The 23,438-nt window shown below is 38.2% G+C and overlaps 1 protein-coding gene across 1 annotated transcript in view; it reads right to left on the reverse strand.

The window, feature by feature from the left end:
* Positions 1 to 23,438, reverse strand: part of PLXDC2 (plexin domain containing 2) — a 283,797-nt gene that overhangs the window by 22,557 nt on the left and 237,802 nt on the right. Inside the window, exons 10-12 of the mRNA XM_059818461.1 lie at positions 13,847 to 13,907; positions 10,840 to 10,993; positions 9,405 to 9,443 (exon numbers count right to left, since the gene is read on the reverse strand). Of these exons, the coding sequence (XP_059674444.1) occupies positions 9,405 to 9,443; positions 10,840 to 10,993; positions 13,847 to 13,907 (254 nt within the window). The remainder of the gene's footprint in view (positions 1 to 9,404; positions 9,444 to 10,839; positions 10,994 to 13,846; positions 13,908 to 23,438) is intronic.

The raw sequence follows: 23,438 nt of genomic DNA on the forward strand, positions 1-23,438 counted from the left end.
TTCGTTGCTCTTCTTTGGACACGAATGAGAGACACATTTCCACATGAGAAATCTCCACAAGCCATTTGGCAACACGTCCTGTCCATGTGTTTGCTCTCCTCTTTGGGCAGCCAAAGAGCAGACACCCTCTCCTTCTGCATCGTCTGGGGCTAACCTGCACCTACAGATCCAAGTTCACTCCACCAGCCCTCCACCCTATTACGTATGTCATTTCTAGCCTGGAAGCTGTATCACCCTATTTGGATGACCGTGGCTCTGAGTTAACATGCTCCTGCAAAGAGGGAGGACATAATGTTTAGGACAGCTGAGCACAGAGGGTTACAGCCTACAGTGAACTCAGCAGAGCCACTGGATTTTTATCCTCTTTTGGGCCTCTGTTTGCATCTGGAATGTGACTCTATCAGTAGACTGCTTGTTTTATGGGGCAGGTATATGGTTCTCCAAAACTCCAAAGATTTTTTTCTGTACATAATGCAGATTCCTGAACAGATGATTAATGACCTACATTCAGTGACTGTGGGAGGGAATAAGTGAATGTACAGTTGGAAGGATTCTCCAGAGGCTCGGAGGAATCTCCATAAAAATGTTCCCTCTACCTCTTTTAGGAACAGTCTGCTCTGGACTTAGCTTCTTCATGGTAATGGAGTGTGATTTTCTTGCTTTTGTGGGTTCATTCCCTTAGCATTGGTTAACATTTTGAGGTTAAGTCATTGCTACACCTTGGTTTCATGATGATTTATAAAGTTATGGCTCAGTTAATGCTTTAAAAATTGGTTTCCAATTGCATGTAAAGAATGAAAGGTGGTCTTTGAGTGATAATATTATGAACTGTAACTCACAAATTCTGAATTCAGTATCTGACTTTGCTATCAATTTTCTGTAGGACCCAGGGCAACTCAGTAAGTCTCTTCAAGACTGATCAACTGCTTAGTGCAGCAAATGGATGACAGTGCACTAAAGTCAAATCCCTCTGTTATAGGATGACAGCACACTAAATGTGTTAGCTAAGGACTTCCATTCTTCTGCTCTAAAATACCACTTAATGCTACAACAGTTGTGTGATGGGTTGACCCTGGCTGGATGCCAGGTGCCTACCAAAGCCGCTCTATCACTCCCCTTCCTCATCTGGACAGGGGAGAGTAAAATGTAACAAAAATTTCGTGGGTCGAGATAAGGTCAGGGAGAGATCACTCACCAATTACCATCACAGGAAAACAGACTTGATTTGGGGAAATTAGTTTAATTTATTGCCACTCAAATCAGAGTAGGATAATGAGAAATAAAACCAAATTTTAAAAACACCTTCCTCCCACCCCTGTCTTCTTCCCAGGCTTAACTTTACTCCTGATTTTGTCTGCCTCCTCCCACGCAGCAGCCCAGGGGGATGGGAATGGGGGTTGCGGTCAGTTCATCACATGTTGTTTCTGCCGCTCCTTCCTTCTCAGGGGAAGGACTCCTCACACTATTCCCCTGCTCCACTGTGGGTCCCACCCATGGGAGACAGTCCTCCATGAACTTCTCCAATGTGAGTCCTTCCCACGGGCTGCAGTTCTTCATGAACTGCTCCAGTATGGGTCTTTTCCATGGGGTGCAGTCCTTCAGGAACAGACTGCCCCAGCATGGGTCCCCCGTGGGGTCACAAGTCCTGCCAGCAAACCTGCTCCAGCGTGGGTTCCTCTCTCTCCACGGCTCCACAGTTCTTGCCAGGAGCCTGCTCCAGTGTGGGCTTCCCATGGGGTCACAGCCTCCTTGGGCACATCCACCTGCTCCTGTGTGGGGTCCTCCATGGGCTGCAGGTGGATATCTGCTCCACTGTTAACCTCCATGGGCTACAGGGGGACAGCCTGCCTTACCATGGTCTTCACCACAGGCTGCAGGGGAGTCTCTGCTCTGGCGCCTGGAGCACCTCTTCCCCTTCCTTCTTCACTGACCTTGGGGTCTGCAGAGTTGTTTCTCTCACATATTCTCATCCCTCTCTTCTCCAGCTGCTGCTGCGCAGTTGTTTTTTCCCCTTCTTAAATATGTTATCCCAGAGGCGCTAATACCGTCACTGATGGCTCAGCCTTGGCCAGCAGCAGGTCCATCTTGGAGCTGGCTGGCGTTGGCTCTATCAGACATAGGGAAAGCTTCTAGCAGCTTCTCACAGAAGCCACCCATGTAGTCCCCCATCTACCAAAACCTTGCCACACAAACCCAATACAAGTTGTCATCAGTATTAATTTTAGTTTGAGTCACTTGAGGCCATTTAAGCCATTACAATACTTAGTAGCACCAAGCAGTGGCTATCACAAAGCTCAGTGTTGTACCCTATTGTACCACGCCATTTGGTCTGGCAAGGCAGCTGACTGTTGCTAAATCCAGAAGAGCAAAAAATTACCAGATTACAAGAATTACAATTCAGTCAGCCCATTGACTCCTCTTAACTATACTCAAAGCAAATACAAGACCATCAGGTCAAGCAGGCTGTTCCTCTCTAAAGCTGTGTCTAATGCTTCCAGAGTTACTTACCCTCATGTGTCCCCCACCTTGTGGAGACAGAACAACTTCTGGTACTTCAACTTCAATGCAAAATGTACAACTATATTAGTCTTCTTTCACCTGACCTCCATTTTCCCCATCCTTCACAGTGACCCATGCACACTGATGTCAAAGATGAGTGAGCAATGTAGAGGAGATTGCAGAAGGCTATTGACTGCAACTACTGGGTTAACTCCATGTAGAATAGGTAGTTAAAAAGACAGAGATCACAGGAGCTTTGTGTGCCCTACCTGTCATACTGCCACAGCACTCTGGCAACAAGAGAAGCAGATGATAAAGCATTAAGTAATGCAGCCTTATCTTAAAAGTTTATCCAGTCTATTACATTTAGCCCTCCACAAGATCTCCATTTAGTTCTACATGTGGTTTTCACATTAACCCTCTGAGCTGGTACAAAGTCCACAAATTGTACGTGTTTAACAAAATCAGTTAAATGTGTGCCTTTACATCAGAGTCATGACAACTGTAAAAGCAGATACTGTATATAATTTTATATCTGGCTTAGAAAGCCAGAAAGACAAACTAAACTGGTATAAGTCAGACTTCAATAGAAGTCGAAGTGTCTACACATAGTTGTTCTGGTTTAGCTAAACTGTTTTACCATCATGCTTCTTTAACCTAATGTGGTATATAATACCTAATATGATGTAAAAATGCCCTTTTGTGTCAGAGGCAGAAAGTAATATTTGCTTTCTGGGGAATGCATTCCAGTGCCACTCTTTTGGAAAACCTCTGCCATTATCTGATTGGCTTTCTGCAGATTGGATTGGTGTTTTTTACATATCCCGTGATGATAGCTGTAATAAGATGATCACAGCAAAATGGGGATGCAGTGGAGATGCAAGAAATTCTGGAAAAGACACAAATGTCTTGTTCTAAGTAACATTTAAGTACAATCCAAAGTACCATGAAACAAACAGAAAATAACACAATTTATTAATGCTACCGATGTAAATGTCCTAAGAATAAAGATTATTGATCCGTGATTCTATTTTTCACCCAGAATGGATGAGTTCATCACTTTTCATTTGTATTCGCTTTAAAAAACATGCATGTAGCCCACTGGCCATTGCATATATTATGTAGAATATGTTTCTTCCTGTGTCTGATGCACAAGGAAGATGGGAATATTTGTATCAGAGGCTGTTGCTTTTCCAAGCTTATGTTCTTGGCTTTGGAACACTCCATTTCAATAAGATAGATATGTGTTAGCAGGCACTGAGGTACTATCTAACTGAACGCCAGCAAGTCTGTATATGCTTTCCTTAAGTCACAAGATTTCCTGAGAAGGAAGAACTTGAATTACACGGGGGACATAATTTCATGTTTCTTACAGCAACATACACTTTTTCGTAAGTATAATGTTTTCCTATTCTGAATGCTACAGATGAACTTGCAGAAAGCAGTGAGCAGCATTTAGCAAATTGCTTGGGGTCTAAAGTTCAAATTTGATCATGCTTTGATCATACTTGAGAAAACAAGAGAAATCTCTAATATATCTTAAGACCTGTCTCTAACTAGTGCTGAGAACAGATTGCTGAGAAATGATAGGGAGGAACGGCTTGGAAATGTTCAGGGAGAAACAGAGAATAAAATGTGGAGACGTATCAGCATTTCTTAGCTTGTAATCTACAGTGTGAAATACACTATATGGGAAGACTCGCTGATTTATTCGACTTACATTCTATCTGTTCCCTTTGGAATTTTCCCCTTACCTAAGTATAAGAAAAAGGGTAAAAAATCTATAAATTCTGTTTACAAGGCTCTTTCTGGCTTAATTGATAATTAAGGTGGCTATTTGTTCTTCTTGAATCTACCTTTCTTCATATTCTTATCATATTAACACATTTCTATCCATCACCACCTATTTTGCTTGTCTCTGTGTTCTGATACTTTTCTCTGTCTTCTATTTCTATCACTACGGAAACCATTCCAAAGCTGCTCCTTGATAAGAAATTTTTTATACAAGTGCAGCATATAGTACAACATAGACAAAGTAAACTCTATGACAAGTTGTCTCCAAGGTAATCCTTGCTTCCCTAAAATTGGATGAATGAACCCTGCAATTTCAGGGGAACATCAGCAGTTTCGAGAAAGTGGAACATACAGAAGTAAACATATAATTACATAGTCCATAACGTAATCTCAACAGGATTTTTGCAATAATCGTAAAAAACTTAAATCCTCCCTTTTTCGTAAGAGAGAGTGGGAGAAGATGTCTCAATCTTGGCCTGCCAGGTTTCTGGACAGGAATAGAAACAGAACACATTAGCTAGGACACCCTGAAGAGACTTAATGTAAGGAAACCTTGGGTACCCATGGGTAAGATGCCCACTCTTAACATGTCATTTAGATTTTTCACTGTAGCTGTAGCACCTCTATATAGTAACGTATCCCACTTTGGGTACTTCTTTTAGGATGACATGAATGACTTCCTCTTACCTATTGCTTGCCACTGGCTATGAGAAAGGCCTGAAAGATGAGTTTGTGGCTTTCTGGCTAACACCAGATGAGATGAAATCTCTGGAAGGTAATTTGCCGTGGCTAGGCCAAGATCTGATGACAAAACAAAGCCATACCCTGTGGATCCCATACAAGGTCCACTGTAAAATATTTTTAAACCATCATGAAGATCAGATTTAGTATTGTTTAATTTAATGTTTTTTTACTTTAGAATTGGAGAGGACTCAGGTAATTTGTAGTGACTTGTTAATCTGAGTTAGCTATTTTGGATTGTGTGGTCGTAATAACTTTTGTTATGTCAAAAATATTTGTTTTCCCTAAAAGGCTGGCTTGTCTCTTTGTTGAAATAGGTCTCATTTTCTGGATTGTTTAGAAACATAACATATTAGAAAGAAATAAGTTAGATGATTATCAGCAGGCATGAACTAGTGTTCAACATGTTGCAGCTGGAGTTCAGGGTACACAAGAAAACCAGGACTGAGTGTTCTCCATAATTTGTCAAGAATTCTTATGGTTGGAAGAGCTCAGACTGCAATTTTTAAGGGAAATTAAGAAGACAGATGACTAATGGGACTAAGTTTTCAGGCATAGGGGACTATTAAAAAAAATAGCCTTGGGTAAAGTTATCACTGCATATAAGGTATATATAAGTACTCTTTTTTCAAAACTTGGGTCTGCATTTTGGTCATTTCTTACTGAGTTTCCTAATCTTTCAAGCTCAAATTAAGCTCTGTATAGCACTAACGTTAATGCTGTACATCACTAATGTTCATACCTAGACCATCTTTGAAAAAGTCTACCACACACAGTGTAAGCAGCAGGGCACAGACATTTCCTAGCACTACATATGATGGGATGGACTTGTTCACCAATAAATAAAATAGCTTTCTCCCTCAAGTTGGTGGTTTTTGCATAGCTTTTCTTTTTTGTAACAGTTATTTCTGTCGATCTTGATGAATGAGAAGTGTAGCAGTTTCTCTGACACTGTCAAACACACACGCACTTTTCTATTGAGTTATAAAGTTAAAGGATTGAGAGGGACTCATAGCAATCAAATCATCACAATAAGGTGTCTAAAAAGGTCAAATAAAACGTCTAGATGTGCTGGCCAATCATCTAAATCATCCACCAAAAAGTTCTCGACAGGAAGGTAATGTTAAAAAGAAATATGAAAAAAATGAAAATATTAACAGAATCTGCAGTTAATAACAAACATATACATTTGTAGTGCTGGACATATCTGAAAGCTTACAAAATGCTTGCTATTTTAAAGAGAGTTATGATTTAACAGAAATGTAATGGCATGTCAGCTGTATTTTAAAATGGTTTAGGCATGTATGTATTAGGCATCTATCGTGTCTATGAAGAAAGAAGGAAGACAGAAGAAACAGAATCAAGCAAATTTGAAATGTTTGTTAAAATATGCCACATAAGATTTTGGGTCAATTACAGCACTAACTTGGAGGTGATTTTTTCATATAATTAAAAGGTCAAAGCAGTTTGACCTGAACTTGAAATTAAATTTAAATTTAGTTGCTACTTTATAACATTTGGTTTCAAAAGTTCCAGGAAGAGGTGAGATGCAGAATTTCTGTAGAATCCTTTTGTTGTACCTAACCAGATATTGACTGCTATCATCCAAGGGCACCTCAAGTTATAGGCCATCATTGATCCAATATAGCTTTGGTTTTCCGTTATAAAAGGATCCCTTTCATTAGAGTTTTAAAGTGTGAGAAAGTAAAGACCCTGTATTCGTGACCTGAGATAATCTACTCCTTATGAAAGGCTGACAAATCACAGAGAATCAAAGAACATGCCTGCGGCTGCAGAGGTTTTATCTGAGCCTAATCTAGGGGTCACTGGAAAATTCAATGCATAATTGAAGATTCATCAAAAAGAACTTCTCAGATTAAAAGCTATGTTTACTGTGTGAATGAGAAATCCTGGTGTGTTGCTTTGCTTCCACCTTGTTTGAAGTCAGTTTCTTTTTTTTAAATTTCAAAAACAAAAGAAACAGCTCAAGGAAACTGAATAATCACATCAGGTACTGGTGTGTCCTTCTAAAATGCAGCAGCCTTCTGTGCAGAAATGGACTTTCTATATTTCAGATAAGTGATGCCACAAACCTTACCACCTCACGCGACCAAGTAGGCCACAGCCATCCCTCACTTGCTCTAGTATTCATCATTTTCTTTGCTTTCACAGCGTTTTACTTTCCAGATCTTGGTCTAAGAGCAGAGAAGTGAAAAAATAATCCTGTTGCAATTCTCAAACCAAAAGAAAACTGGAATGTGTTTTCTAAAGCCCACCTTTTGAATTTTTTTTATATAACAGCATACTGTTCTGAGCTTTCAAGAGATGCCTGAGGGGAAGGAGGGCTGCCTGGTCCCAGGCCAGCCACCTGCCATGGAGCTCGCAGGGCAGAGCATGGTACAGCTCAGCTGGGAACGCACCTCATGTACAGAGCAGACATGAAAGGGTGTGATGAAGTGCTGACTGATTCACCTTGACTATTGATCTCTAAGAGCACTGAAGTACTTCTCACAACAAACTAAAAACCAATTCAATTTCAAGAAGAATAAGGGAAAGAAAGATTCAGGGACTTTCTCATAGACAAAATGCCTAAAAGTGCCACTCTGAGTTTGTAGATGACCTTATTCCAAGGGATCACTTATGTGTCAAAGCCATGTCAAACAACAACACTGCCAACAAATGGATAATTCAATGCCTAGTACTGCATGTGACCAGCTATGCTGTGGTTGATGACAACAAAATGACAGAGGAGCGACTGGCAAGGAAGGGGATGGCAACTGCCTCCTGTGGAGTGAGCAGATCTCTAATCTGAGAGATGGAGAAAATAATGGCTGAATATTACTGAAAAACAATGACAGGAAAACAGACCAAAATGCAAAGTGACATCTGCACACTGTGTTTTTTGAAAACTCGAACAATTCTCTGCGAGGGTCCTGAGAGACTACTATGCTCCAGCTGTCCTGACCTACTGCACCTGGGGCCTCTGCCCATGGGGTTGGGGACCACATGTAAGCTCAAGCCCAAGCCTAAGCTATGATGTAGGTGAACTGCTAGTCAGACCCATCTTTGATCTTGTCTCTTGGACCAACCATGGAACTATGCTGAAGGCAGCTTGTCTCCAGCCCTGTACCTGGACATGTCTCCTTGGATGGACCTTGGAGCTGTGTTGTAGCCTTATCTCTGGCCCCATCTCTTTTTGCTGCTGATTGTATTGACCTGGTTCATCACCTCACCTTCTCTGGGACTGGTGATGGGAGCTGCTTCCTTTGGTGCTGCCTGAGCTGTGCTGCTGGCTGCTGTGCCTCGCCTGCTCCCTTGCCGTACCCAGCCTTGCCTTGCCAACCTGGCTTCTTGCCTTGACCCCAGGCCTGCCTCATCACTGCAGACTCGGCTGATGGTCACTAGTCTGCGGCTGACCTCGGCTGCTGCCCCTGCGCTGCTGGACTCACCCTGTGCCCTGCCAGTGCCTGCTGCCATGCTTGCTGCCCGTTCCCCTGCCCTTGGGGGAAGCTCGGTGCTCCCTGCCTAGAGGAAAGGGATTCAGAGCCAATAATATTCCCCTTTATATCAGTGGAAATATAACTTATTTCAATTTGCTCAGCAGATCATCCTCTGTTTTGATAGACCATTCCAAAGCCCACAGAAATCAACCTAAATCTTTCCCTTCTCCTCAGCAAGCTCTGCGTTGGCAGTGAATACAGATGCAGCCTACATCTAATGACCCTGTCCTATTCTAATTGATAGCAAAATTCTCATCAACTTCAAAGGGAGAAGGAACAAACCTCAGGTCTCAGTCCTTGAACCCACAAAGAAGATGACAAAAGCAGTCCCCTGCAGAGCCTCATTTAACAGAGGCCTTTATCAGTAAGCCAAGGTGATCTTACTAACTTGCAGGGGAATGTGCATGAAGAAATACAGGATCTCTGCTAGTACAGAGACACAGATGTTTATGTTTATTAACAAAATGTCATCTAATAATTAACTTCTATGAATGACTTTATAACAGAATATTATTATTTAGAACTAGCATCACATCCTCTCTTAATACAGTTAAATTATTCTGTGTTATTATAATACAGTTAATAACTGTATTAATACAGTAAAAAATTTACTTAATATGTCCATATTTGGAAGTTAATTAAACCTGCTGTTTTATTAAAGAGTTATAAAGAGAGTTGTAAATGTTTAATTTACTAAGCAGTTGCTAAGCTTATTTGCCCTGCTGCTCTTTGACATAGATGTGGAAGGCTGAAGTCCTCTGAGAGTCTGCAAAAGCTATTTCTACAATCTTATTTTGATTAATGAAGTTCAGTGGAGTACAATTTGACAAACTACTGACATTATTTACAGACAAAAAAATCATAGCTTACCTCCGTTGTCTTTAAGGTGCAGGGCTATCTTGGTGTCATCTATAAAGGAAATTCAAAGTTAGTTGTAGGAAAAGGCATTTTTCTAGGTCATGAGTCATTTTAGGAATGACTTTCTAATATCAAAGAAATTTCACAATTAGAAAATTATTTGGTGCTCAACTCAATGAGAATTAGACTGTTGTGTTCTTACTTTTACTGATCAATGCTTTACTTCTGTACTACTAAAAAAACATTTATGAGAGTGTTACAGTGTAAAGGAGGATTCAAAATACTGGTAAATAAGGGTTTGTCTCATAACACTTACAAATAATTCATCTATGTTACATGTTCATACATAGCTTGAGCATTCTATCATATTAAAGGACTGTATGAACCAACATATGACAATAAACTAAAACAATGAATTAGTTCCTCTTCTAAGAATCATGAAAAGGTCTACCAGTTTTAAATCCTATTTATTTCCATACTCCTCTTCTTGTCGTGAGCTTTAATGAACAAAATGCCAGGCAATAATGCTGCTAATGCAGTCCAAATCCTGCACTGACAGTTTCTAAACGTTTCTTGCTGCAAACAAAACCAGCCTTTCTTATCAGTAGATTCCCACCCTGAAATGCCTTCAGTTCAAATTTTCCTGTCACAGGCCACTTAAAAAATCTGCCTGTACCTGGTACCTTTTCTTGTGTTAACATACAATGCCAACAGAAAAATTTCCCCAGGCCTTTCATGGATGCTAAAATGCTATTTGATTAATCTGGGTTAGCTTTTCTATCCAGCTGAATTGTCCCCAGAAGCAGGAAAACAGGATATCTCAACCACAAAAAGGCAAGATTTAAGCAGCCAGTGGAACAAGGGTGAGAACTGACACATTGACACTTACCCAGTTAATTCGGTTCAGAAGCCTACAGAAACTATTTCACAACAGTGAGCACTACATGAAAAGAACAGTGTCAACTGACTGAAAAAAAGTAAACAGGCAAATTTCAAAGAGGTTTTTAATTTGGGTTATCTCTAATTTTCACCTGGCTAATCAGAATACCCAAAGGAATTCAAAATTCATTATGTCTGTGACAGGAGTTTCTTCATTAACTTTAGTGGGGCCCTCTCCATCTACTGTTTCCACAGGTTTTGGACTATGGCCTGATGGTTAAAGGAACACAAACAACTCATAGTAACCACAAGTTCTCCAGAAGTCTGCCTGGCTTGTCTGTGCGCCCCCAGCACTGCCCCCTCCTCCAGCGCTCATCCCCTTTGCACCTTACTGTTGCGAGAGCAAGTTGCAATTTAAAAGCAGTAGCAGATATTGCCTTGATTGCAATTCCCCACTCCTTCCAAAGAGAAAAGGTCAACACGAACACACACTTAAAGGAAATAAATTTCTTTCAGACTTGTACATAACATGTTTGCACTATAGAATAATGCAGTGGATACACTTCACCTTCTGTGGGCAGGCTAGTTGGCAGGTGGGAACTGGTGGATCCTCTGGTGGTCGTTAAAACTCTGAACTTTGTGGTGGTTGGCAGAAGGGTGGTGGTGGAGTACGAAGGTGTTTCAGTTGTGTCTATATTCTTCTCACAAATCTTATCTTTTGACTGTTGGGAAACAACAAAAACAAAGAAGAGAAAATTAATTCTCAGTGGAGACTGTCGCTGAATGAAGAATTTAAGCGTGGACAAGCTGTCAGTATAAAAACAATGAAAACGGAAACACTAAATCAAGGAACTTCAAGAGCTTTTTCTTTTCTTTTTTTTTTTTTTTTCCTTTGAAGTGCTCTACACAGCATTCAGCAACATATATTTTTCATTTAGTTGCAAAACTTACAACACTCAATTGTTAATGACAAGGCTTCAGAATCATCCCTGAATGTCAAACGTTATTTCCCTCAGTCAGATTTTAACACCTAAGATTATAATTCAAATTTTCACTCTTCTATTGTGAATGCTCACTGCCATTGGTCTGTGTGCCATAACACATATTAAAAAAGATACATGGGAATTAAATTGTAACTCCTTATAGTGAGTAATGTGTAGTTAACTGGAGCATTTAATTAGGTTTTACATGCAGTTATCACAGAAGACTATGCATATATGTGTAAAATGTGTGCATGTATTCAGCCTATAGAATATTTATATACCACACAACTATAGAACAACACATTCACTATATGCCTATTAATTCTATATAATATTAGTTTCACATATTATATGTGTATATAACAATTATTACATAAAATATAAGTATTATAAAAGATAAACTATAAAAATAATAATCATACAAATGATAATATGATATTAGCACACCATAACTAATATTCACCATCATATAATAATTTAACCTCTATTTTCACGGGCAAATGTTTTGATACAAATCTCAACGTGTTTTTTTTTTTTTAATTTCTGGACACTTTTAAAATTCTGTGGGTGTAATGAATATTTTCTTGTATGGATCACACAGTTTTGCAGGAAAATACAATCTATTAACTAGCAGCAAATATGGGAACTGCCTGTAACTCCTGCTGTCCCCATTCATTTTAATGAGAAGTGGAATCCCGCAAAGCCTGTTCATTTTATTGAGATCTGGCTGTCAAAACCCAGTGGGTGTTGTCTGTCTTTTAATATGTATGAGTATTTTATTGTCCTTTGTTTTACAAGAAACAATATATTACATTAAAAAAAGTTATCAGTACCTGCAGTATAACTATTCTTTAAATTTCTTCATGTTTTAGCTTGAAAACCACTGTTAATTTCACTGATGCAATTTAATCAAAATTTAGCTCAAAATCTATATTACAAAGAAGGAAACATTACTATGAGAGTCCTTATTATTCATCCTCTTGAATGAATGCACCTAAAATTAACCTCTGTGTGCTAATTATTGATCCTTCATTGAACTCCAGCAGTCAGCTCAGGCATCATTCTGGAAGATGCTAAATAAGCTCTTGCTTCTACTCCAGAGAGCCTGAAAGCTGGACTGTGAGCACCAATCAAGTAGCCTGAAACTGCAAATCAAACCGTTAGTTTCTCAGATACACTTAGTGTATCAATAATGTCCTCTCAGATCATGTACTAAGCCTTGGAGCTCTAGCTGTTTTGAAACAAGAAGGGAGAAGCAGAATGGGATGCTACTGTCATGCAGAGAGCAGTTTTTGGCTAACTTCATCTACAGGCACAACTGAGTCCTAGCTAATTATTATCTGGATTAAAGCAATACAAAGGTTGTGCACTATAACAACAAATACTCCCAGTAACTTTTATTTTATGCTCTTGAAAAGGTTTGTCTTCCACAGACAAAAAATCTCAGAGACATTCCATTCTTAAATCATCAGTTTACAAACTGCAAAGCTGAAGCTTCAAGCCCATGTAACAAGGCAGTATGTAGGATGCAGTTATTTTGCAATTACAGTTATAAGAAAAAAAAATCTCTTCCATCAGACTGGATTTATATCATTACTTCTCTTTGCTTCTACTGAGAATAGACCAGAATGTGCTTTTCTAACTAGACACTTGGGGCTACATTTTGCCCTCAGTTTCACCTGACATTACACTTCAGAAGGGCTATGTCGCTAAAACTCATGACAGAATGTAGCCCTTTCAGTCAAAATGGAAAAGTAACTGCTTTTTTATGGCTATCAGGAGATTAAAAGTGTCATAAATTAATTTGTTCCTATTACCACACTCCCCAAATGAAAAAAAAGTAAAATGAAAAAAACCCCTCAAACCAAAAAGCCTTCTAAAGGGAGGACATTGGAAAAGAACCAGAAGTAAGATATTTATATATGTGTCTTGAAAATGAACTGCTCTGGTCCAGGAGCACCCCAAGTACCTCTTTTAGAGGAGGCCCGTAGTCCCTGTTTGACAGTCCACCACTACCACAGTCTTTCTCATTCTCTCACTCCCTCTCCAGGAAAGGATATCCAAATGCCTTGTAGTTTGGTTTTTTTTGTTTTTTTTTTTTTTTTTTTTAAATAGCTTTGAATTCATCTATGTAATTTCTTCTGTACTAAATGATTTGGCCAGATTTCATAACCAAAATGCAAGATGTGCAATGCCTGTTTTTCACTTGAGACTGCTTTGGCAGAGGGTTTTCTGAGATGAGGAACATCACAGTTTCTTCCCTGTTTCTGGCAAGGTCAGAGATCTATGAGAAAAGCAGTGCAGGGACATTGTTTTGTGGCAGGCTTTCCGGTATTTTTATTTTTTATTTAAAGTGTTTTCTCAGAGATAAAATTTTTATTTTGTGTCCATTTTATTCCCTGAAATGGGGAGTGAAATTGCTCAGCTTATTTTTCTCTATTATGCCTTACAGCATTTCCACTGAATGATAAAGATAAATATAGCATGTCTTTGGCCTTGAAACTGTGCTTCATAATATGAAGAATTTAATCAAAAGCATCATAAGTATATAAATGGCCTCTGATGGGCTGAGGATGTAAACTACTCACATACCTCTTCAGGGCAGCCACTGTCTACCCAATCTTGCCGATGACGGTCAAATCCACTGGAGCATCTTTAAATGATGAAATAGATAGAAATTGTCCAGATGGAAATAGAAGGAAAACAGGAACAAGAAAGGAAGGGAGAGGAAGAGAAGAGAATGACAGAATAAATAAATGGTGATTTATTTTAAAATCCATATGATTTATGTGGTATTACTTTTATTTAAGAGGCTGTTGCTTGCAATATGAGTCAATCATCTAATTCACTTCAGTGAATGGCATTTCAATAAATGAGTTATTATTTTAGGTGGGTTTTTTTTTTTAATTTATAGTTTTTAAATAGGAATGTCTCCCTTCCACTGGAAAATTATTCTTAAGACTGCACCGAGCCATAGCATTTTTAAGTTTGATGTCAGCCATATGGATGTAAATTGGTTTAATTATTTCTGTCCAGACTTCTTAGCCAGGAAAATTTAATCCCACAAAGGATATACTGAACCATTCAGTGCTTTTATCAGGCAAGGTGATCTGAGACATCAAGATACACACATAACGATGCAATCAATGTTCACAGATTTAGATAACATCTCCTCTGAACAGCCTTCATGACAATTAGAGAATACTATACAGTTGCTTCTACCTCCTCACTAACTGCAGAAAACTTAAGTTGCATGCATATTTCTTATCAAATTAGATGAGGTTAATAACCTGCTTGCAATATCCTTTCTCATTTGCAATATGTAGCGAAGAAATCTTAAAGCAACTTCTAACACTTTAATATAATGATTCCTCTGGCAATCCCCATCTCACAAGAGTGTTATCAGTGTTTATGCAGTAATTTAGGGTTTCCTAGACAACAGATAGCATTACAAACAGAAAGCATTATTAAAATGGCAAGCAAATAACTAAACCATGATGTCCGACTTTAAAAGAGATTCTCCCCAGTTAGGGTTTAAAATTTTTTTTGTTTTGTTTTTTGTTTTCTGCATTCATTTCCTGTAGCATTTTGTTATGAGACAGGATGATGTCATTTGGCATCCATGGTCATAACTTACCTGACTGTACAGCAAATAACTTTCTCACTGTCTTTTAATAAGATTAGGCAAGCAAATAAGGCCACGGTTATGGTTAGCTGTATTTACGGGGTAATTTTGTGTTCTCAATGAACTGCAAGATGCCAAGACATGCCAAGTACTACCATACTTCAACTGAGGTAAACAGGTGCATTTGGAAGAATGGAACAGTGGAATAATTTTTATAGTAGGAGAGGATGTTACAAGAGGATGTAAACAACATTAACAACACACTTGGGATAATAAACTTCTCCATATAATTTTCTGAGCAGAATCTACAATGTCTTTGACAAAAGATTTTGAGAAAAAGTTGATTCTCTTGTTAGTTGTACTTGCACTGATCCACATTCCATCATTTGCAATGTTACTAAAAAAAGTACCCCAACCCTAACAGGTGTCAGTTATCACTCGCTCTATAGTAACTGACTTTTCTAAAAACCTATTGCAGTGAAGAACAAAGATTCCCAAAGCAGAAACGTATTCCAGGGAAATACAGAGACCTCCTTCCCAATGCATGGGAATAAAGGCTACTGTAAAGAGTTTTTTCTTCTTGCTGAAGGGTGAGTGAATCAATGCTATGCTGGGAGCTCAGTGCTGCCTCCCCATCTTTGGAGTATTCTGTCTCCATCAATGTTTGAGGGAACAAGGAAGACTTTGCTAAGCAGTAAGAAATGATGATGTGACATTCCAGGTATGAATAGAACATATTTTTTTGAAGTCTCAGTCTCTCCTACTTTTGTCTACAGTTTGAAGATCTTCATTAGCAACTTCTGTGCCCATTTTGAAGGAGAACTGGACTAATTTTCAGATGTACTGAATACTCACAGACACATTACATTTCAGTCATACTGCTGTGGCTAAAATCTAATGGGTTTGAGGATATTCTGTATGTCTGAAAATGAAGCCCAATGTTTAGACATGACATGACATCAAGCCACTCCATAAATTCCTACAATAGAGGCAATTACTGCAGTTACGTATCCATTCTAATTCAAACACAACTGTAGTTAGAGCTAGTAGGGATTAATGGCCTTTTATTTTAGACTTTATCTTGTATCTAGATGGTGTCAAAGGTTAAATGAATAAAAGGTTCCAAAAATTAAATGAATAAAAGCTTATCCCAGGCACACTCATTTACAGTTCTTAAATCTTTTCTGATGAACTAGTGAAATACTGTGGCAAGTAACATTGCTGGGGTTGATTTTTCCCCAGGAATTAACAAACCACCAAAAGTTGAATGCAACATGCAAGGACTTGGAATGGCTCTTTCAAACATCTGAGACACTCTTCAGATGACCCTACCTTAAAGAAAAATACATTAAATGCTGGACACTGTTTATTTAACATTTTCTATTGATGCAATGGTGAGTCCAAACAATATTATCAGAAAGCATCTTTATCAGGAACTAGATAGGCTCCAAACAAACCTGTTTGTGAACTTCCTTTGAGGCATGTGTTAATGAGATGTCAGCCATAGCAGATACTATCATTGCTCCATCTTTGAGTTAGAATTCTGGGATCTGTCATCTCAGTGCACCACCCACTCTACTGACTGCATTTTTAAGACCTTCATCTAGTAGCATGGTGATAATTCCCTGTTGCCATTAAAACATTGGACTAGATTTGATTAGCTATGCCATTTATGCCATCTGCCAACATGGCCATTTTATAACAACTTCATTTTCAAGTGATGACCGAAATCAGCTCCTAACAAAGCAATAACAAAGATATTCTAGGAAATGAGAATAGGGACATTAATGAAATGTAAGGAATTCCAGGATTTGTGTGGAACTTGGGAGTACTGGTTCAGGGAGCAAAGGGAGAATTAAAGTCTCTGCATGTGTAGCAATGACGATTTGGTATAACTAATGCAGCTGAATCTGGGTAACAAGAAAGATGTTGGAATCCTTTCAGTGAACTGTACATAGGCAGAAAGAAGATGGAGATGTCATCAGATCTACCAGATGCCATTTATCTCTATTTGGCAGAGAATATTTAAATTACAAGAAAAGTCCATTCAGTGCATGGCTGAAATGCTTTGCTTCTTCTAAGAGAGTTCAATGGGGATTAATAACAATAACAATAAATCAGATACACTGTGTACAGAAAATTAATCAAGGTTTAACCTGTAAAAGCTAAAAAAATAATGGAAAATTACCAGGAAGGAAAGGGACAAAGTCTGTTTAGAAAAATCTTTTCACCAGGTTGAACTGGTATAAAACAATCAAGAGCATTAAAATGCACAACACGTGTCCTTTAAATCAACTATTCCCTGGGGTTTTTTTTGCCAGGATATCTGTAACAGCATATGAAGAATAGATTTCTGGGAACGGAAGGGCATTCCAGAAATCTGAAATGATTTCTTAAATACCATGTAATTACTCAGCTCAGTTAAAATGTTTATTAACTCCTCTAAATAAAAGGTTAACTCGGAAAACTAAATAGAAAATTGAACAGACAGAACTCTTTTCTGCCTTTAACTGCTAAGGAAGGCCCATCACATTAGGAAAAGATTAAGATGCTTGCTAGGTTGTTTGAATTATTAAAAAAAGAATTACAACATTTTAAAGTGGAATTTCTTTCCAAGCTGAGGGAGATAGGAAGTAAAATATAAAAATAAATAAATATATATAATATATTTTTAAAAAATAAAAATACAGGAAGCCTTGAACTTTGAGTCTGTCCAACTGAAAAAAACCCTAATCATAGATTGATTTTTGGAGGACAAAAAGCACTATCTTTGTGCTTGGTCTGGCTTTGCCTCCCTTTACTGCAGAACAGGCTCCATTTTGGTTCCTCCATCAAATTTCACTTTCTTGTCATACTAGTCTGTCTGGAAAAAGAGTGCATCTTTCTCCCTTTGTTATTTTCCACTTTCCCTTGTCACAAATGCAGAACTTTATCACAGAACGAAGCGCTTATAAAGTTCATGCGAAGTGTCACTGTGAGTGACTGCAGTCTGAATTTGTAAGGTATTTGAATGGTATTTGTGCTTAGTATCTAGCTCAATACACCTAATCATACATCTGAATTCAAGTATAAATGTGTTGTCTGTATTTATTCTTTACTTAAATATATTGCTTAATTAAACTGTACTTCAGAATAGGATGACAATTGGAATTGTTAGAAGAGGATTTGCTCCCACCTTGCTGTTTTAAGTTGAGAATAGCTAAGATAATTTGCTTAATACAAGGATTTCAAACATACAGCACTACAAACAGGCTTTACTATTTTAATGTTTATGAAGGGGAGGCTTAGACTGGATATTAGGAAAAATTTCTTTACTGAGAAAGTGGTGAAGCGTTGGAACAGGCTGCCCAGGGAGATGGTGGAGTCACCATCGCTGGAGGTGTTCAAGGAATGTGGGGACGTGGCATTGCGGGACATGGTTTAGTGGGCATGGTGGTGTTGGGTTGATGGTTGGACTTGATGATCTTACAGGTCTTTTCCAACCTTAATGATTCCATGATTCTGTGATTCTGTGAGAAATTAAAATGTAATTACTAAGGCATAGTCAATACTTGATGCAGCATATCTGTGTCTGCAGCACTGAATTTCATCGTTGTCTTAACATTGCGTGCCTCTCAAAATTTCCAGCATTCAGGTGATGAGAAGGAGGATCAGAGGGTGGCACAAATTTCAGCAGGCAATCTTCAACCTGATGATGGTTCCACAATTTTGTGGGACAGAATGTTTGGAAAAATATAGCTACATGTTCTGTAAAGTATTCCTGCAATATCACGTAAACAGGGAAAAGATGTTAAAAAAGGCTGTTATTTCACAGTAAAAGAGACTGAACATGAGTAAGACTCGATATTTGTAACTCTGACACAACATGTCAATAGGCAGTAGGAAATAAGGACTCTCACAGGGAATTCTTGCTGTTGGAAGAGCCTAAGAATACAAGGGAGCTAAAAGAAGTAAGTTTTATTTCCAATTCAACTAGAAAGAAAGGAAAAAATCCTAGTTAAAGTGAGACTTGGCGGAGTTCTGATTGAAGAAGAATAGGAGGATATTTTCTATAACCTTAATGTCAGTTACAACAACAAAGGAAACATGCTCAAAAGCAGATAAAGAATAAAAAAGAAATTTTTGCTAAAGGCTCTGCTTTGAATAACTAGAAGGAAAAAGAAAGTGTAAGAGGAGGGACCTAGAGTCAAATTTATGAGATTATGTTATCAGAATTTCCAACAGAATCAGCAGAAAATAAACAACATTCAGACATATTCTCGGGGAAGGAGCCACACTGAAATTAGTCTCCGATACTAGATTCCATTCTCCACTGCCTTTGACTTTGTGCATTTATACCTGCACAAAGTGGGTATAAAGAGCTAACAGCAACAAAAGTTAGCAGAGAATTCTAATCTGTTGCCATTGCTACCTGTTTTGCGCACCAGAAATTCCTCATGGTTCTAGGCAAAGAGCTCTGAAGCACTACTGGGTGTACGTCATACTCTTGTTGATGATCCCGACTAGCACAATTAACCCCCCTTTCTCACCTTTACATGATTGTCTGAACTATTTTCTATCTTTGAGTATTCAGAATGATCTCTTCAATTTTAGGGTGGATGCTCCCATGACCTTACACTTTTTTTCCCAATATTACATCTTACATTCACTTCTGGTTAAATAAAAAGTGAGTAGCCAGCTGTATTTTGAAAACTGCTTTATAATGCTTTACACTGACAACCTCAGAAATACAGTTAGCCTTACACACCCATTGCTTTGTCTCTTGTTTTTAAAATAAAGATATGAAGGTCACCTTTGGAGAAAATATTTCCTTTTCCACTTTAGAGATGAGGAAATAAAACATAGGGGACATGAAATGATTCAGCTGAGATAAGAGAATCCTGTAACAGAACCTAGAGTTAAGCCCAGATTTTCTGAAAACCAGACGAGCATACACTAATTCACACCTCCTATGCTTCCCATAATACTCCCAGACATATGAATTGTAGAACTGGGAATGATATTGAAAAACATTAGGTCTCGAGTGACATGCACCAAGGTGCAGATCTCATTCACACGTTGGCCAAGCTCCCTTTGTTATTCATACACTTTTACTGGGATTTTGCTCCTTTCCAAAAAACCACCGATAACATTAACAAGTAGTTCCTAGAGATAATATGAAATAGGGCTGTTCACATTTCTGTTATCACACATGAACCCCTAGCAATTGTGCAATACATAACATGGCTGTTTCAGTATTAGTGGGCATCAGCATTTGAGCTGCTAGAAAGAGAAGTGCAGAGATGTTTTGGTTAGGCTAGGTTACTGCTCCTGTTATATCATCTCATTCACAAATCTAAAAAGAGTAAGAAGTCAAAGGAAGCAGGAGCTATGACAGGAGAAGGAGGCGTAATGTGCTAAACTGACCCTACATAAGCCAATGTTTATATGCTTATAAAGGTATGCCAACAAAACAGGAGAGCGTTCTGCACAAAGAACATACACAGTTTTGAAACTGCATATTCATACTACTGCATTTGTGGAAAGTATGGATGAATTAGGCTTAAGAAAAACACCTGCCGTAAAGGCTCAGTGAATTCTTCAGCTAGGGAGCAAAAGAAAGGAAGGACATGAATCATCCTGTAACTGGTTATGTTCACAAGAATTTAAAGTTCAGAAAGTTATTTGTTTCCCAAATTAGTATTCTACTTGCATCTCATTTTTTCTCTAAAAGTGAGTCAAATTCTGAAGTCAACATTTGGCAAGAACAGTTTGCAAAACAGATTACCAAAGAATTACAGAACAGTTGGGGCTGATCAATTTCTTCATTAATTGTACATATTAATAATTTGTTGTGATATCTGGTGGGAAGCAAGTGGTTTCATTATGCTATATGATAATGCAGATATTGGAAGAGTTAACAGACCTGAATAGAGGGGGAACTAAAGTTGTAATGATGCACAAAAATCCTTGATAATAAGGAAGAATACTGAGAAAACTTCATTTATTTCCCTGAAATTGGGAATATCTCCTACAGGGAAATGTTACAGAGTCCCCACTGTTTAGGTGACTGGAAAGACTGATAAAATATACATGCTATAGACAGTCAGTAGACTATGTTGAGAAATAGAACAGTTTGCTTTAGCAGGTCTTAATGTCAGATTATCCAAATTTTATGAAGAGACATGCAGATTTCAGATGTGTCTAAATAAAAGTCTCTGGCAACATTACATAGGAGTATGTGTATAGCAACATGTAAAATTTAAAATATTATGCTAACAAAAGGACACTTTTAATTTATGGCCCTTCCTTAAACAGTAATATCTAGGAGGCTATGAGACAAATATGATTTCAGTGATGCTCAAGTTATTGAGGAGTAAAACCATGAGTTTAGCGCTTCTGGAAAGCAGTTAAGACTATTGTGATCATTCTGCCTGTTTCTGTACTAGTAAAATAAACATGCCCCAAAATGTTCCTTGGCACTGAAGACTGCTGGCACAGAACGGACTATGCCTGAACAAGCAAACTCTCTCAGCCTTGAAAAGGAGGAGGCTGTACATAAATTGCCAACTGGGAATAATCCCTGGAACAGTCCAACTCCTGCACCATGCCTGGGAAATGTTCTGGACAGTGTTCCTGGGCATGGACTGAAATCATGTCAGGAAACTTCATAACTATTTAATGGCACAGACAATAATTTTCCAATGCCCAGGAAGCTTCCAAGGCTCTGTTTAATTTGCAAGTAATTCTATGTCAAAAAATATTTGGTACCGGAAGATGAACTACAGCTGTACAAGTGACTGTTTTGTACAACTGCTGAACTGACCATTAAACAAATCTGACTGGGACTGCCATTCTGCATTATATTTCAGTAAAACAGAAAAAGTAAAGAAAAACTTCTGTCTTACCTGGTAACTTCCCTCTCAGTGTTTTTGAAGTAATCTTTATTCTTGTGCTTAAGTATCCTATTTTTTAATATTAGTTCTCATTTCTGTTCTGTCTTCTTCTAACCATTATCCACCTATATTTCACATTAGCGTACCATGCAAATTAACAACCTAACTGTTTTGCATTACACTTTATTTAACCAGTGTAATGCATAAGCATTTTGTTAAGTATAAATCTTTTAATTCATTATCAGGAAAGCCTATTTTCTTTGAGATGTGTTCCTTGCGCTCTTCTCATTATACAATTAAAGTCTAATAGATACGTTAGACCACCATTTGAGACATTTAGTTGGGAATCAGCCAGGTTATAATGCCTGGTATAGAAACTCAGTCCTGAGAAAGCCCATCACATGGCATAGAATGATGACCAGAATTCTGAGTCAAGTTTCTTAAAATGCCTAGGATATGTATAAATTGCATTCTGAGGCATCTGTCTGTGGAGCCCTTCCACAGGCAAGCGTCACCTTTCACCAGTGAAATAGGAACATGTTTGAACCCAAACATTCTGGTAGTAGCTATCAATGTAAGAATTGAACAGATAAAAATGAAACCAAACAGAAAAGAATCTGGGGCTGCTGTGTGACTGAATGTAGTGCAGTTCTGCCAGCAAATGACCGTTTAATCCCAGAGTGAATGCCTGTTTAACAGAGCAGGGCAATACCTGCTATTATGGTTATAGCACTCAGGATAAACAAACAATGCAGAATTGTCTGAACTCAACTCTCTTGGGATTTGAAAGATTTATGGCTGGCACAGAAATTGCAGATCCAGATGTAAATGGTTCATCAAAGACTAAGTGGGGTTTTGTCTTATTGTTCTAATACACTAAATGAAGAATAAAAAATTACTAGTACGTAAAAGAATTGCAAAAGAAGTTTCTACAGAAAAGAGCTGTGCTACGTACCTGTTTATCTAGTGTTTTATCACTATGGTATCTTAGGTGCATCTGTGAAACTAACCATGGAAATTAAACACAGATTTTGCGATCTTCCTTGCAAATTAATCAGCGAAAGCAAATACTCTCAAAGGTATAAATAACAGGTGAATGGCTACTTTCCCTCCTCTCAACAGGATTTAAGTGCTTAACTGTCCTCTGTATCTTTGATAACTACTTCCTGCATTTATAATAAAACACCTTAGGAATGGGATATATTTGATAGACCTACATGAGACAGACCTTACATTAAGGTCTCAAAACAGTCCAGGCAGTGGTCCTTTTTCTGTTGACTGTGATATCTATGTCTTGGCCAAGCTGTGTTGCAAAATTGGATACCACAGAAACCTGCAGAGTGGATAATGAACAGAGTTTCTAAGCTCCAGAAGACACAGCAACATCTCTGGCAAGGGAACCAATAGCTAGTGAAACCAATCTCAAATTCTGAAAGGCGAATGATATGGTAAGAAACACAAATACACAATATGACTAGTGTGAGTGATGTGGCTTAAATAAATCACTGTTTTTATATCTGGATTAAGAAACTTCAAAATGCTTCCCAGTCTTCAGGTCCAGGATTTCATAGAAAATATTTCGACAGAAAGATTAGGATTTCAGAGTAATGAGAATCGTAGCAATCTTCTGCCCATTTTCTAGAAATAATTTAAAGTTTTGTAACCCAGCCTTGCATTTCTTATA

Source organism: Gavia stellata, chromosome 6 (genome assembly GCF_030936135.1).
Source record: "Gavia stellata isolate bGavSte3 chromosome 6, bGavSte3.hap2, whole genome shotgun sequence".
Classification (NCBI taxonomy): domain Eukaryota; kingdom Metazoa; phylum Chordata; class Aves; order Gaviiformes; family Gaviidae; genus Gavia; species Gavia stellata.